Below are 17,109 nucleotides of genomic sequence, written 5' to 3'. Positions count from 1 at the left end.
AAGCTGTATAACTGAGAGGAGACCTCCACATAGCCTTTAAAGGAATGCGGAGAACCAACCAGGGCTTCTGACATAATGTCCAATCCTCATCTTCTCATGGTGCACTCTGTTGGTTATCTACTTTGATACTGAACGAACGAGGATGGGCTGGCAATGTGGGATTTAGCCGACCAAATTGTATTCTTATTGGTTAAACCAAAATAAAAAATGAGCGAAAAGCGAAAAAAGCGAAAAGTCAGCTACTGGAACAAATCTGAAAATAAACCTCAACTCAACACCACCAGAGTTAAAGATCCGTACTATCAACATAAGAAGCCTGAATGGCAAAGAAATGGAGCTAGCTGAGGAATTAGATAAGTACCAGATCGACATAATAGGGGTGACTGAAACAAAAAAGACCAAAACTGGTGAGATCTTTCTGAGCAATAAATACAAAATGTTATATTCAGGCAATGACAATAAAGGAAAAGAAGGAGTAGCCATAGTATTCAACACAAAATATGAGGCTAATCTTCTTGAATGGCAGTCAGTCTCAAATAGAGTAATGTGGGCAAATATGAGAATGGGGAACTGGACAATGAGACTAATTTGTGCCTATGATCCCACAGAAGGTTCTACTAAGATAGAAGTGGAGTAATTTTTTGAGGCTTCAGAAAAAGCAACTGACACAATGAAAAAGGAAAAGTTGGTCCTTGTTGGGGATCTAAATAGCAGAGTAGGAAATGATTGTGAGACATACAAAAATATTTTGGGAAAATTTGGAGAAAAGAGCAAAGCTAAGAATAATGGCAAATATCTGTTGGATTTCTGCTCAGGACATGGACTGGTTATTACTAACACCATGTTCCAACATAAAAATGTGCACAAATTCACATGGAGAGAAGAGGCTAGGAATAAGAAAAGTCTCATTGACTATGTTATTGTTGATAGTGATGTTTTCTCCCTGGTGCAGGACACCAGAGTGTACAGAGGATTTGATATTGGAAGTGATCACTATTTAGTCTTGAGCAGGATAAAATTGAATTTCATATTGAAAAGAATAACATGTAAGAAAGTTTTAAAGCGAATAAAAGTTGAGCAGCTCTCAGGTGTGAACTGTAGACTAAAATACAGAAAGATTATTGAAAAGAAAATGAAAGAGTTTGAGAACAGGAATCAAACCTTGGAGATTCAGTGGCAAACTCTGAAGAAAACATTGATTGATTCTGCCAGAGAGGCATGTGGTGAGGTTGTGTGCAAGGATAAAAAAAATCAGAACTCCCTGGTGGACACAGGAAGTTAAAGAGACAGTGAAGGAAAAGAAGAAAGCATATCAAAAGTTCCTGGCAAATAAGTCAGCTTTTACTCTTACAGAATACAGAGACAAATGTAAGAAAGCTAAACAGTGTGTAAAACTAGCTAAACAAAAGTCATGGGAGGACTTTGGCAAGAATATAGAAAATAAATATCAAGAAGGTGGCAAAATATTCTGGTGGTTGTTGAAGAAGCTTAGGAAAGGAAAGAGTGCTGTATAAGGAGTTAGAGATGATAAAGGTGACATAAAAACAGGAGAAAAAGATATCCTTGAAGTGTGGAGTAATTACTTTGAAAAACTGCTAAATGAAACAAGCAGTGACGACAGCACAGTGATAAAAAACAGTGACCAGGCATGCAGTCAGGAATACATATCCATACTTGAAGTAGAAAAAGCCATCAAAGGTTTGAAATGTGGAAAGGCAGCAGGAGTAGATGATATTCAACTAGAAATGCTGAAGTATGGTGGTATAAAAGTCTTACAGTGGCTGCACTGCATAGTTCAGAAAGCCTGGACAGAGGGACGAATTCCCGATGATTGGAGTAGAGCTCTCATAGTACCCATATATAAAAAGGGAAATAAAACTGAATGTGAGAATTACAGAGGTATTTCCCTACTGAGTGTTCCTGGCAAGATCTATGCAAGTATACTTGAGAAACGGTTGAGAAGAATTGTGGAAGAAAAGCTTGGTGAAGAACATGCTGGATCAGACCAAATAGAGGCTGTCAGGATCAGATCTTCACTTTACGACAAATAGTCGAGAAAATATGGGAATATAACAGAGATCTCTATTTAAGTTTTGTCGATTTGGAAAAGGCATATGACAAGGTGCCAAGAGAGAAGCTATTCAATACGCTGCAGTTATATGGTGTCAATGGGGCATTATATCAAGCAATACTTAGTCTGTATTTGAGTTGTAAGTCAGAATTGAAGGAAGTACAGGAAGATGGTTTAATGTTAAATCTGGTGCGAGACAAGGATGTACATTATCCCCTCTGTTACTCATTATCTATATGGATCACATTATGAAGAAATGTGGTATTAAACCTGATATCAAAATTGGAGATGTTAATGTCAGCTCTTTGCTTTATGCGGATGATGTTATACTTCTAAATAAATCCGCTTCAAGTCTGCAAGATTCTCTGACTAAATTGAATAGCTGTTGTAACATATATGGTATGAAGGTCAGCATTAAAAAGACAAAGACAATGAAAATAGGCAGAATCATTGAAAATGTCAACTGTGGTGAATGGAGATCCTGTGGAACAAGTAAAATATTTCAGCTACTTAGGCACGAATTTTAGTGAAAATGGTAAATTAAATATAGAAATAGACAACAGAATCAGCAAAACTGGTATGGTTTGAAGTCAATTGAATAAATTCATATGGAATAAGAGAGAAATTAGTCTGAACACTAAATTAGCTGTATACAAGACAGTGTTCAAACCAGTTTTAACTTATGGATCTGAGAGGTGGGTCAGAAGTAAAACACTTGACCAAAGACTAGAGACAGCAGATATGAGAGTCCTGAGAAAGATTAGAGGCGTGAACAGATGGCATCAATGGCAATATCATATTAAAAATGAGGATATTAGGAAAGAACTTGACATTGTCAGCATCCAGGAATGTGTTAGCAGAGCTAATCTCAGGTGGTATGGTCACTTAAATAGATTGGAAGAGGAAAGATTAGCAAAACAAGTGTTCTCTGCCAGGTTGGCAGGAAAACGACCCAGAGGAAGACCAAGATATAGGTGGATTGATACGGTACAAAGTGCCTTAAACGATAGAAATATAAGATCTGATAATGTTGGAGTCTTGACAAGTAACAGACTGATTTGGAGGAAAATTGTAGATAGGAAGTTAGTAATGATGTAATTTTTTCATGTAGTACTGTCATATCCTGTACACCCCTTGAGAGTACATGGCAGGAATTTGATGATGATGATGATGACCAAATAGGATAAGAAACTGGTGGAAAGCATTTAGAGAATCCCAATGTTCCTGATCTGGTTTAGCTCTCTCACTCAAATACCAACTTCCTCCTCTCGTGGTAAAATATGTTATTACAAAAGAACCTCAGGTGACCTAGTGTTCACTGGATGTGATGTGGTATGAACAAGTTCCATGTTTGGTCTCTAAAGCAGAGCTTCAGATCATATCCTTTATCACTTTCTAAATATATTTTGATAACCACTTTGACCTATTTGATTACCCTATCTAATATTTGATTTTCTACCCCAATACCCAAACAGTGAGGTGCTCTTCCTGTGGAGTCTCAACATCCACAACACAAACTAGCTTCTCTTCACCAATTACTGATAGGAATGCTGAGGTATTTGCTATTAGCAATGACATAACATAAACAGTCCAACTATCAAAGAATATCAAATAATACACTGCAGATGTCTATTCTTCTCTTGGCAGCTCAGACTACAATCTTATGATTTGGATTTTGGGTGAAGAGCATAACTTTGTTGATTTCACTAGTGGGAGGCATTGACTAACAAGGTGCCATAGATGTTGATTTTAGTAGTTAGGCTGGGGGTGCTTAAGGGTCAGGGGTGCTTAAGGGTCAAAGCTGTATAACTGAGAGGAGACCTCCACATAGCCTTTAAAGGAATGCGGAGAACCGACCAGGGCTTCTGACCTAATGTCCAATCCTCACCTTCTCGTGGTGCACCCTGTTGGGTATATACTTTGATACTGAACGAACGAGGATATGCTGGCAATTTGGGATTTAGCCGACCAAATTGTATTCTTATTGGTTAAACCAAAATAAAAAATGATGGTACAACATGACAAAATTTCATGCCGGCTTGGGCGTCGCCCGGTTAAACAAGGCCCCCGTTGTTTTCGCCAGGGAACCAGGGCGAACAGCGAAAAGTCAGCTACTGGAACAAATCTGAAAACAAACCCCAACTCAACATCACCAGAGTTAAAGATCGGTACTATCAACGTAAGAAGCCTGAATGGCAAAGAAATGGAGCTAGCTGAGGAATTAGATAAGTACCAGATCGACATAATAGGGGTGACTGAAACAAAAAAAGACCAAAACTGGCGAGATCTTTCTGAGCAATAAATACAAAATGTTATATTCAGGCAATGACAATCAAGGAAAAGAAGGAGTAGCCATAGTATTCAACACAAAATACGAGGCTAATCTTCTTGAATGGCAGTCAGTCTCAAGTAGAGTAATGTGGGCAAATATGAGAATGGGGAACTGGACAATGAGACTTATTTGTGCCTATGGTCCCACAGAAGGTTCTACTAAGGTAGAAGTGGAGGAATTTTTTGACGCTTTAGAAAAAGCAACTGACACAATGAAAAAGGAAAAGTTGGTCCTTGTTGGGGATCTAAATAGTAGAGTAGGAAATGATTGTGAGACATACAAAAATATTTTGGGAAAATTTGGAGAAAAGAGCAAAGCTAATAATAATGGCAAATATCTGTTGGATTTCTGCTCAGGACATGGACTGGTTATTACTAACACCATGTTCCAACATAAAAATGTGCACAAATTCACATGGAGAGAAGAGAGAAGAGGCTAGGAATAAGAAAAGTCTCATTGACTATGTTATTGTTGATAGTGATGTTTTCTCCCTGGTGCAGGACACCAGAGTGTTCAGAGGATTTGAAATTGGAAGTGATCACTATTTAGTCTTGAGCAGGATAAAATTGAATTTCATATAGAAAAGAATAACATGTAAGAGAGTTTTAAAGCGAATAAAAGTTGAGCAGCTCTCAGATGTGAACTGTAGACTAAAATACAGAAATATTATTGAAAAGAAAATGAAAGAGTTTGAGAACAGGAATCAAACCTTGGAGATTCAGTGGCAAACTCTGAAGGAAACATTGATTGATTCTGCCAGAGAGGCATGTGGTGAGGTTGTGTGCAAGGATAAAAAAATCAGAACTCCCTGGTGGACACAGGAAGTTAAAGAGGCAGTGAAGGAAAAGAAGAAAGCATATCAAAAGTTGCTGGCAAATAAGTCAGCTTTTACTCTTACAGAATACAGAGACAAATGTAAGAAAGCTAAACAGTGTGTAAAACTAGCTAAACAAAAGTCATGGGAGGACTTTGGCAAGAATATAGAAAATAAATATCAAGAAGGTGGCAAAATTTTCTGGAGGTTGTTGAAGAGGCTTAGGAATGGAGGAAAGAGTGCTGTAAAAGGAATTAGAGATGATAAAGGTGAAATGAAAACAGGAGAAAAAGATATCCTTGAAGTATGGAGTAATTACTTTGAAAAACTGCTAAATGAAACAAGCAGTGATGACAGCACAGTGATAAAAAAACACTGACCAGGCATGCAGTCAGGAATACATATCCATACTTGAAGTAGAAAAAGCCATCAAAGGTTTGAAATGTGGAAAGGCAGCAGGAGTAGATGATATTCGACCAGAAATGCTGAAGTATGGTGGTATAAGAGTCTTACAGTTGCTGCACTGCATAGTTCAAAAAGCCTGGACAGAGGGACGAATTCCCGATGATTGGAGTAGAGCTATCATAGTACCCATATATAAAAAGGGAAATAAAACTGAATGTGAGAATTACAGATTTATTTCCCTACTGAGTGTTCCTGGCAAGATCTATGCAAGTATACTTGAGAAACGGTTGAGAAGAATTGTGGAAGAAAAGCTTGGTGAAGAACAAGCTGGATTCAGGCCAAATAGAGGCTGTCAGGATCAGATCTTCACTTTACGACAAATAGTCGAGAAAGCATGGAAATATAACAAAGATCTGTATTTAAGTTTTGTCGATTTGGAAAAGGCATATGACAAGGTGCCAAGAGAGAAGCTATTCAATACACTGCAGTTATATGGTGTCAATGGGGCATTATATCAAGCAATACTTAGTGTTTATTTGAGTTGTGAGTTAGCAGTTAGAATTGAAGGAAGTACAGGAAGATGGTTTAATGTTAAATCTGGTGTGAGACAAGGATGTACATTATCCCCTCTGTTATTCATTATCTATATGGATCACATTATGAAGGAATGTGGTATTAAACCTGATATCAAAATTGGAGATGTTAATGTCAGCTCTTTGCTTTATGCGGATGATGTTATACTTCTAAATAAATCCGCTACAAGTCTGCAAGATTCTCTGACTAAATTGAATAGCTGTTGTAATAGATATGGTATGAAGGTCAGCAATAAAAAGACAAAGACAATGAAAATAGGCAGAATCATTGAAAATGTTGTGAATGGAGAACCTGTGGAACAAGTAAAACATTTCAGCTACTTAGGCACAATTTTTACTGAAGATGGTAAACTAAATATAGAAATAGACAACAGAATCAGCAAAGCTGGTATCGTGGGAAGTCAATTGAATAAATTCATATGGAATAAGAAAGAAATTAGTCGGAACACTAAATTAGCTGTATACAAGACTGTGTTCAAACCAATTTTAACTTATGGATCTGAGAGCTGGGTCAGAAGTAAAACACTTGACCAAAGACTAGAGACCGCAGATATGAGAGTCCTGAGAAAGATTCGAGGCGTGAACAGATGGCATCAATGGCAATATCATATTAAAAATGAGGATATTAGGAAAGAACTTGACATTGTCAGCATCCAGGAATGCTTTAGCAGAGCTAATCTCAGGTGGTATGGTCACTTAAATAGAATGGGAGAGGAAAGATTAGCAAAACAAGTGTTCTCTGTCAGGTTTGCAGGAAAACGACCCAGAGGAAGACCAAGATATAGGTGGATTTATACGATACAAAGTGCCTTAGACGATAGAAATATAAGATCTGATAATGTTGGAGTCTTGACAAGTAACAGACTGATTTGGAGGAAAATTGTAGGTAGGAAGTTAGTAATGATGTAATTTTTTCATGTAGTACTGTCATATCCTGTACACCCCTTGAGGGTACATGGCAATAATTTGATGATGATGATGATGATGATCTGAGCAGATGGTTCTACCATCGGATAATTTTTACTAATCCAGCATATGCTGGGAGAGATGATACGAAAGATGATTGACATACCCATTGGTGTGGGCAAGTTTCTTAATGAAAGAGAAAGATCTGTTAGGAAATGTAAAAACTGCATAAAGTAAATGAGTAACTAGAGTGCAAGGAAAGGGAGGGGGTTGAGACTTGTTTTTCTTTATGACAAAACAAAAGGTAAGGTGTTGGTTAAGATATGTTAAAAAAATGTTTGGGTTTATCTTCTGGTTTTGGAAGAAGAAAACCATTTATTCCAATCACAGTACTGATGTACTATATGTTTATAACCTTTTGTGTGTGGGATTCACATAAAAAAGAAACAGAAATCTGAACTATTATATTCATACTGCACCACACATACATACCTTGCATGTGTAGATATAAGGCTGATGCCAAACCATCTCTTTAAGAGTATATAAACACAGCTGCACTTTACAAACCATCAAATGTCCATAGCCAATCATTCTGAATTAACACATATTCTACCTTTTGCTTGCCACAAATTTACGTAATTTTCACTACACAGTTACATATTTCTATATGTAACTATAGAGGTAAATGAAATTCTGATATATGCCCTCTTGAATTCAGTTACATATTTGAGATACATGCAGAGCCTAGTGATTATCTACATTGGAGGCCTAAGATAACTTGCCCACCCACAGTACTAAATGACTTGACTCACTTGGTGATGGCAACAGAAAATACAAATACTTTTATTAATGCAGCACGCATGCAGAAAGTATACCAAAAACTTTACCTGATTATAAATACTAGAGACTCTCTAGGTACTTCTCTATTTAAGAAAAACTTTAAACCATTAAATAGATTTTGCAGTTTTTTAATTTTTTCTTCTGCTTTCCTTATTTCTTCTAATTTGTCATGATCTTCTGCCTGTAAAGTAAATTTCATGAAACAACAAACCATAACAATAAAACATGTAACAAATGGCATTTTTTATAATAACTTTAGTTAGTGTAATAGCACAACATGTTTTTCTTAATCTATATTCATTGATCCTTTATCAAATTAAGTATTTCATAACAAAAGACATGGACTTCAATTAATCAATTTTATTGTTTATTTCATAAACATGAGACTGGTTTATTTTTTTCAGATGTGCATATATGCTCATGCACACAAAATAATTAAAAATCGATTTTTAGTGGTGACTGAATGTTGCTTTTAACAATCACACCATTAAAAATGTAACAAAATAAAATACAATGTGGAACAGATAATGCAAAAACAAGTGAATAAAAAAAATCTTGTACTGTACATGCATGTGTCCAGTATATCCAAGAAATAAAAAAGTGAAAACAGAGTTTCAATGTAAGTTGCATGAGAAAAAAATTGACATACTTTTGTTGTTTGCAATGAAAAAAAGAGGAACTGAGAAGAATGGGAAATGAATGAAACCTGCAACATATTTAATTGTTTATCATGCAACTTCTTCCTTAACACTTAACCGATCTTTTTTTGTCTTCGTAAACCTAGTAAAATTTGTCATATTATGTAGTAAAGGAATATGAAAATATGTATCCCTCCCCAGGTAAATGATGATCAATAGGTACTTTTTTATGGTGTTTTAGAACTTATGATCACAGGGATTCATATACCACTGATGGAGCCAAACAGGCTGATCAAGATCAGATGGGATACAGCAAGTTGAATGGATTAATAGACTGCATCTGACTAAATTCTTCACTAGTAAAACTAGTGACTGAAGGGATCTTCATTAATTTCTTGGTATGACAGCAGAATCTGCTGTCATATCAAGAAATTAATGAATCTGTGAAGAAAAATGTTTTGAGAGTAAAAATGTACACATCTAGTCTCCATGCAGGCAAACCATTATCTAACCCTTAGTCCACCCAATGGTACTAAAACATGATAGATTTACAATTATAACCTTTCATGAGTGGGATTCACATAAAAAACTGACTCTTTCATCAGACCAGCTGTTTGCTGATTCTATATTTAAGTTCAATATAACAAAAATTATATTCTAAATTCACTTTTGTTTACTTTTAAAAACTGTTCCCTACAAGAAGAAAAACATTTCTGAAATTGTCTTGTGAAGAGAAAACTATGAAATGAAAGATAAACAAACTGACACGGATTTTTTTTTTTTTTATCATTTTATGTCCTTGACTGGATATTTCAAACAACTTCTATATACCAGTTTTCTTGCACTGCATTATAACCTACTAATGATGATGTTTAAAACAACAGATGGCAGACGACTGCTGTCCAAGAATAATTATTTTCATATATGAAACTAGTTCTTTGTTTCTTTCTTCCTGTGGTATCATGCAAGAAAACTTACTCTTTTGCAGACAGTTCTGGTATTGAGACCACATGTTTTAAGATAAATAACGAGTTTAATAAAATATAATCCTGCAAGTTTCATAAGGCAGACTTACATTGTCAGGAGTACTGGCAAAAGTTGTACAGAAAACAGACTAGAAACAATAACAAATATTAGATGTCATCAGAACTTCACAATTTGTACATATAAATAAACAACCAGAATAAAAACATTAAATTATTACTGTGTACAGGTTGGAACAATGCTAGTTGCTGCTGTCATGTTCTGTAGCATCGTATGTGTTGTATCCTAGGTCTGCAACAGTTAAAATTTTTGATGAAATTAAAATCCTATTGATGTATGATTAAGCCTTGATTTTGCAGGGATATACAGCATTTCAGATTTCCTTGGACTTTCTTGAAAAACAATTATGATCAATATAATGCATTTTTGTTTGCTGCTCCAATTGGATGGCCTATGGTAATTGTATAGGATACAAACCTGATTTATGCTGTCTTCTTTTTTCAATGTTTCTTACATGTTCACACATGTGAATCTCCCCTTATCTTCCTATCTGGCAAATGCCACAAGAGCAATGAATCCTATAAATGCTTTTTTTTTTTTGGATGATGTGGAGATTTTAGTGGATGTAAGAATCTGGGAGATTTTATGCAATGGTACAAAAAACCACTTTAATGCTATATTCACATTGCATTCATGGAGCATCTTTGCTCCTTGAGCACAATGTGAACAATCAAGATTAGGAGACCATAGCTTAGCCCCCCCCCCCATATTAAACAGCAGGAAATTATAGTTATCAAAATTTTTTTTCAGTTTGCAAAACTGTTCAAAGAATCTTGCAAGATATTTCTACACTCCAACAAGAATATCTGAAAAATGAACATCTTAAATAATTATGCCCATTTGTTATCAGAAACTTTGAATTTTTAATCATCTCATATGGTTGTGAAACTTGGTCGCTAACAAAAGCACTGGCAAATAAATTAACAACAACTCAAAGAAAAATGGAGAGGTTGATGCTAGGTATCACATTAAAGGATAAGAAGCGAAACACCTGGATAAGAAGCCAGACTGACATCAATGACATCATTTTTCACCATAAGCAACTAAAATGGAAATGGGCTGGACATCTATCCAGAAGAGAAGATGAGCGATGGACCAACATACTAATGAACTGGATACCAAAGAAGGGAAACGAGGACATCCTAAAAGAAGGTGGAGTGATGAATTGTCAAATTTTGTTGGGGAAAGTTGGTCAACCATTGCCAAGAACAGAGAAAGGTAGAAAGAACTGGAGGAGGCCTTTGTCCAGCAGTGGACAGAAAATGGCTGAAAAGAAGAGGGTTGCTGAAGCATTAGCCAATTAATGTAGCATGGAGTTGAGCTTGCATCTAAAGTATGATGACCTTATCTTATCTGCTGTCACACTGAACAGTTGATGATCTGGGTGGATTAATTAAAAGTAAATGTATTTGTGTGAAGTTAATGAAAATTTCATCTATCTGTGGACTCTGATATCTGTTAATAAATCAGTTTGATAATTTTGACTTCTCATTTGCAATATCAAGTTAAAAATAGCACTACTACCCATTGGTTTAGTATCATGGTCTAGCATTGTTAGAGACCGTGGCCGGAACTTTTCAATAGTTCAAACCAATGCCTTTTCATTTCATAATAACAGTGTTCAGCACAATGTACAGCTACTTTATTGACTGTAAGTATCAAAAGTATAATAAGCAATTAATCAAATTTGTCTTACCTCTGGAAATTCATCAAGTTGAGGCTCACAATCTTCAACATTGCTTCTTACATTTTTCAAACTCAGATTCAAAGCTTCCAAATACTATATTAAAAAACACCAAATCTATCATGAATGTTAATAACATTTCATCATTCTGCTTAGTGAATTTCATCTAAAGAACATAGATTTAAAAATTTAAGGAAATTCTTAATGCATTTAGTATCATAAGCCAAAATGTAAAACCATTAATTTTTTTTTTTTACATGAGAATAAAATATTTACTTCTTTTTAATTATTAATTTGGCAAACTGACATTTACACAAATAAATAAAAGTTTATTTACAAAGCATACACAACCTTCAGTATGACCTTGTACTACTTAAACAACACAATCCAAAGGAGAAATGCATCCAATAGCAGCCTGCAGCATACATCAAGACTTATTAAATTTTGGTGGACCACAAGTGATTTGAAGCTAAATCAATAATTTCAAAAAAACAACTGAATTATTTTAGTTTTTACTTTTCACATGTAATCTTATTTGATAACTCAAAAAAAAAAAAAAAAAAAAGTACAAATTTGACTCCAGATTTAACACGATAAAATACATATTTTAAGAAACAATAAATGAGATATTCATCTTTCTGATAACTATCTCTGAAAGACAAGAACACAACATAACACCAGCCTTGTTCAGGTTTGGATGGTGCAGAATATCTTCACAAGATTCGTTAAATATTTAAAGAACTGGGAATTGGGATGATCATTTCTTGCTAATGTCATCTAATTCAAATATTCCATGTTTTCTAAAAACAAGTGTACTTCATATGTACACCGTGTCCAAAACCTAAGGACAAACACTATTTCTGAAGATTACAACCACAAATTCAGACGAATCAGCTTGTGGCAATTTGTATAACTATTTCATGTAGAAAGCAGGTATATGTTCAAATTTTTGAATTGCATGCAAAGAGGTCACACGTTAGCACTGAACAGGATAAAGGACAAAAAGCTGCACTAAGCAAATTGTGTTTGAAGAAAGCTCTTTTGGTGAAGGAATAAAGTTGCAAACTTGTATGTCTTGTAATATCTCAAAGACATCACCTAGATGATTTCATGTTGGGAAGAATTATTGGAAAGCTTGAAGAAGGCACAGAATTATTGATGCTGCCAGAGACTTTGGAATCTCAAACAGCATTGTATCCAGCCTCTGGCCAGCATTTCAAACCAATGAAATGTGTTGCAGACGTTTGCTAAGAGGTTGTCCTCGCTCTACCATGGAGGATGAAGACAGTTCTTTGTTTATAACAGCAAAATGTAATCAAGTATGTGGATATCTGGACAAACTGTGGCAAGATGTCTCACATGGAGATAGAGGGTTTTTTCCACCTGGAAACTCTGGTTTTTCATCCCTCAAAACAGGCAAACCGGGCCCCCATGAACACAGCAGATTTACAGTCATAAAATATATATATACACCTAATCCCTCATTAGGAGGGCTTAACCCCCCCCTCCCTTTGGGAGGGGGGGTTCCATACAAATGAATAAATAAATTCATTATGATGGATTTGTAAACTCTCTAAATAATATCAAGTAGAGTGACGTGGAATTGGAGAGTGAGACTACTGAGGAATTCATTTGAGGCAATGGAGGAAGTAGCTTATACAAAGAAAAATGAAAAGTTGGTTCTTTGGAGATGATTACTAGAGTAACATTTAGAAATGTTTTGAGAAATTCTGGAGAAAAGAGCAAAGTCTGTGATGTTGCATGCCCATTTAAGGTGGGTGTGCTGTTGTGTGGCTTATGCAATGTGTGCTACAAAATTCATGTCAATTTAACAGTACGATTGCATTTTTTATTGATGCATGAAAGTTGTAAGAGTGCATTGCACATCAATGCTCATCTTAATTGGTTCAATGCAATTAAGTGTAGGATAACTTTGAATATTTTAATTTATCAATTAATATAATTTTAAATATGGAAAGCATAAAGGTCAAATGAACAATAGCTATGCTTCACACGCACCATTTATGTGAGATGCAAAAGGTTTATGCTTCATGGTGAGATTAGATTATCATTGGCAAATACTAAAGTGAGACAGATAATTTGAATTTTGATATGATTTTTAAATGCAGCCATATAATATGCACAGAAATTGGAAAACAGTAATCACTTAGAAAAATTATTTATTTTTCCAGAACCAGATTGAACCAGAGGCAGGCCAAAATAACTTGTTTTACTTATTATACACAGGTTCCAACCTCATTTGACTATAAACATACAATCCGTGAAAGCTCTGGCAGAAAACAGGACATTCAGTACATCATCAACACTGTTTCCCATTGTAAATATGGGCAAAAAAGTTATAAATTATTTATAGCAATTATAAATATATATTAAAAACTTGTCTATATCAGTGTCATAAACACTTGAGTTCACACTTCATGTAAAACAGATGAAAGTCAGAAAACAAAAACAGCAACTGATGTCAAATAACAATGTCCAATTGGATTGCTTCACACAATAACCAATCACAGCCACTAATGACTTCTGGGTGCTATTGTCTTGGCACAAATCCTGCCTCGCCTTCTGGGCTGTTTAAAGCCAATGGAATGTTAAGAATTTGGCATGCTGTGCCATCTGCACATCTGCTTAAAAGGGTTCTAAGGTGTTTGTATTTGTGAGTGCAAACCCGGGCTATTAACGTGAATGTAAAGCAATGTTTATGTGTCAAAAAAGTGTCCTCTTCATTAAGCATAAGTATCTTGTGTTTAATTTTAGGAATCACACAAAGCCAGGAAACAATTAGGGGAGTCTTTAACAGGAATAAATGCAAAAATATAATATCAATGATACTGTTGTTTTGTGGGTGTGCACTGCACCCTAGCACATCTGGAATATTCGCCCCTGCTAATAATAATGGAAAGTACCTGCTAGATTTCTGTTCAGGACACGAAAGTCATTAACACCATGTTTTTCAGCATAAAGATGTGCACAAATTCACAATGACAGAAGACAACAGATACAAGAAACGGGAAATGATCACCATTTAGTTTTGAGTAGGATAAAACTGAATGCGATATTGAAAAGAAAAGTAAGGTTTTTGAAAAAAATCCAAGTTGATCAGCTATGAGAGGTGAAGTGTATACTCAAATATTACTGAGGAAAAAGGTAAGAATTTGTAAATAAGAACTAACCTCTGAACGCGATAGACTCTGAAGAAAACACTAACTGAATGTGGAGAAGCTGCCTCCAAGGATAGAAAAAAATCAAACCTTCATGGTGGAATGAGGAAGTTAAGAAAATAATCATGGAAAAGAAAAAAGCATATTAAAAGTTCGTATGAAATAAGTCAGCATACACTCTGAGCATATAGAGACCATGTGCTGAAAGTGAAGCAATGTGTAAAAGCAGCTAAACAAAAGTCATGGGAAGATGTTGGAAGAACATAGAAGATAAAAATCAGAAAAGTGGAAATATGTTCAGAAGCTACTGAAAAAGCTTAGAAAAGAAGGAAAGAGTTCATTGAAAAGAATCAGAAATAATAAAGATGACATGAAAACTGAAAAATAAAGATTATTTTGAAAGATTGCAAATGAAACAAATGATAGTGGTAGAAATATTCAAGAGAAAGAATGAAATGCATTAACATAAAAGAAGTAGACAAAGATATGATAAAACAGATATGGAAGAAAAATTATATATTGTAATTGGTGATTCTGTGATTAGGAGTGTGCTGAACAAACAAGCTATGAGAACATGTTTTTGGAAAGCAAAGATTTACAACCAAAGCTAGTAAGTAGAATGAGTGGATGATGATGTAGTTGGAATGAATAGTTTGAGAGGTGACAAATTTGATGCAAGATGAAACGGTTGAGGAAGGGAAAAAAAGCATCAGGATTAATAGTTTCTTACATTTATGACAGAAGTGAACTGAGGTGGAGAGGTGATTTAGTGAGAAGACTATAGAAGAAAATGGTGTGCAGTATGTTGATGTATGGCATAATTTAGATGGTCAGAAGGCTCTGTACTTGCAGATGCAGGATATCTGAATGAATTTGGTGCTAGGTGTTTGAGGATGTTCTTCATTGAAAGAATGAATGTGAGTAGTTAAGAAAACTAGATATGTTTGAGTGGTTTCATGAAAGCATGTATGCTTACAATCAATTAAGAGATTGTAATTATGAGTGTAATGACAGAGAGAGAGAGAGAGAGAAAAAACAACAGTAAGTTAAGGATAATCACAGGGATAACAGGACATCTGCTCAAGAAAGAAAGATGAAACTAGAAATATATTGGAAGATTCAGTTGAGGAATCACTAATCAACTCCAGTTTTCCATTTCAGCTGGCTGTTTTAAGAGTTACCTGTTGTTGCAATGGTATGATAGAGATAAACTGAGCAATGACAGAAGCAAAATGTTGGAACCATTAAAGTTATTTAATTCATTCCTTGTGGTGCTTTCATTCAATTAAATCATGATATCAATCTCAGCACTTAAGCCTAAATGCATATCTTGGTGGCAGTTCAGAATGTATCTGGAGAGCATACCTACCTGATAGAGGAATCAGATTCTGACTGTTTGAAATGATACTTAAAAATGCCGCTTCTTCCCATAGTTGTTTTAAGGTCTGTTGTTGCAAACTTGAAGGGCTGATGACAGCTATGTGGATGTGCTTAGAATTGACTTTCTGTAATTTTTATCATTTCAGAAAAATACTTAAAAATGTATATTATAAATGATTTACCTTTTCTAGCTCATGTTTCTTGACTTTTATTTGCTGCTTCATCATCTTTGCTATAAATATTACAGTTTTAGTTTTTTTAATGTTTATTATCAATCAAATTCTTTCTTTCCTCACTTAACTTCAGCACGTTGTTCCTAGTTTTTCTTAATCTCTGCAAATCTTGAGCTCAAATTCCCCTTATATTGTCCTTTATAATATTCATTGTTCTTTCCAAAAGCAAGATAAAAAAAAAAAGCTCAGAGATGTTGGGTCTTATGCCTCTCATTTTCCAGAACCTCATGTTAGAGGCTTAGTGGAGTGAAATGCACTCAGAAATGATTAAAAATAATATTTAATTCTTCCAATATTTCATCTCAGTCACTGAGACATCATCAAAGAGTACAATTTGAGACTTGTAACACTAGGTGTTGATTTTTAATTCGAGAATGAAATTTTTTTTTGCTCTCCTGAAAAGCAGCCTAATCCAGATTCATTTGTTTAGCATGATGGCAACGATATCATTATAAGTACTTTTTCCACGTGACTTGTTAGGGTGACTTTTCTGTAATTTCTGCAGTCCATTTGGTTTAATTTTTTTCTTTTTTGTGAATGGGTGTTAAAATTGATCTTATCAATTTTTTCCCCTTCATCTGATGCGATGTTACACAACTAGCATAGTTTGTCATCATATTGATCTCATTCCTGTGGTTTTTATGGTTCTTCAGATGCTCCACTGCCTTTACAAATTCCTCTCTCAGTATGTTCTTGGTGGGATATTTCCTTCAGTTCATCAATTAACCTCTTTTGGACCTCAGCAACTCCTATGTTTTATATAACTCCAAGCAGTGCCTTGCCTATCTCTTATATAGGAGACATTCATATAGGAGATGGACAAGATACTGCTTCTGCATTCAAAGATCATCACCTGTTTCATCTTTTATGGTTCTCTGTTTTGGCTCCAATTCTTATGTTTCTGATAATCATCTAAACTTCTGTTTAGAAGATAATCAGAAACTTACAGTGCTCCACTTTCTTGTGGAAATAACACACACACACACACAC

At 35.0% G+C, this 17,109-nt stretch overlaps 1 protein-coding gene across 1 annotated transcript in view; it reads right to left on the bottom strand.

The window, feature by feature from the left end:
* The window catches only part of LOC150095644 (pescadillo homolog), a 136,418-nt gene that overhangs the window by 59,852 nt on the left and 59,457 nt on the right, over positions 1-17,109 (bottom strand). The window contains exons 9-10 of the mRNA XM_090409919.1: positions 11,340-11,423; positions 8,009-8,142 (exon numbers count right to left, since the gene is read on the bottom strand). Coding sequence (XP_090266045.1) covers positions 8,009-8,142; positions 11,340-11,423 — 218 coding nt within the window. The remainder of the gene's footprint in view (positions 1-8,008; positions 8,143-11,339; positions 11,424-17,109) is intronic.

The sequence above is a fragment of the Typopeltis vanoorti genome, chromosome 20 (genome assembly GCF_054136105.1).
Source record: "Typopeltis vanoorti isolate ZY-2024b chromosome 20, IOZ_Tvanoo_1.0, whole genome shotgun sequence".
Lineage (NCBI taxonomy): Eukaryota > Metazoa > Arthropoda > Arachnida > Uropygi > Thelyphonidae > Typopeltis > Typopeltis vanoorti.
This window is presented reverse-complemented; position numbering and strand designations above follow the sequence as displayed.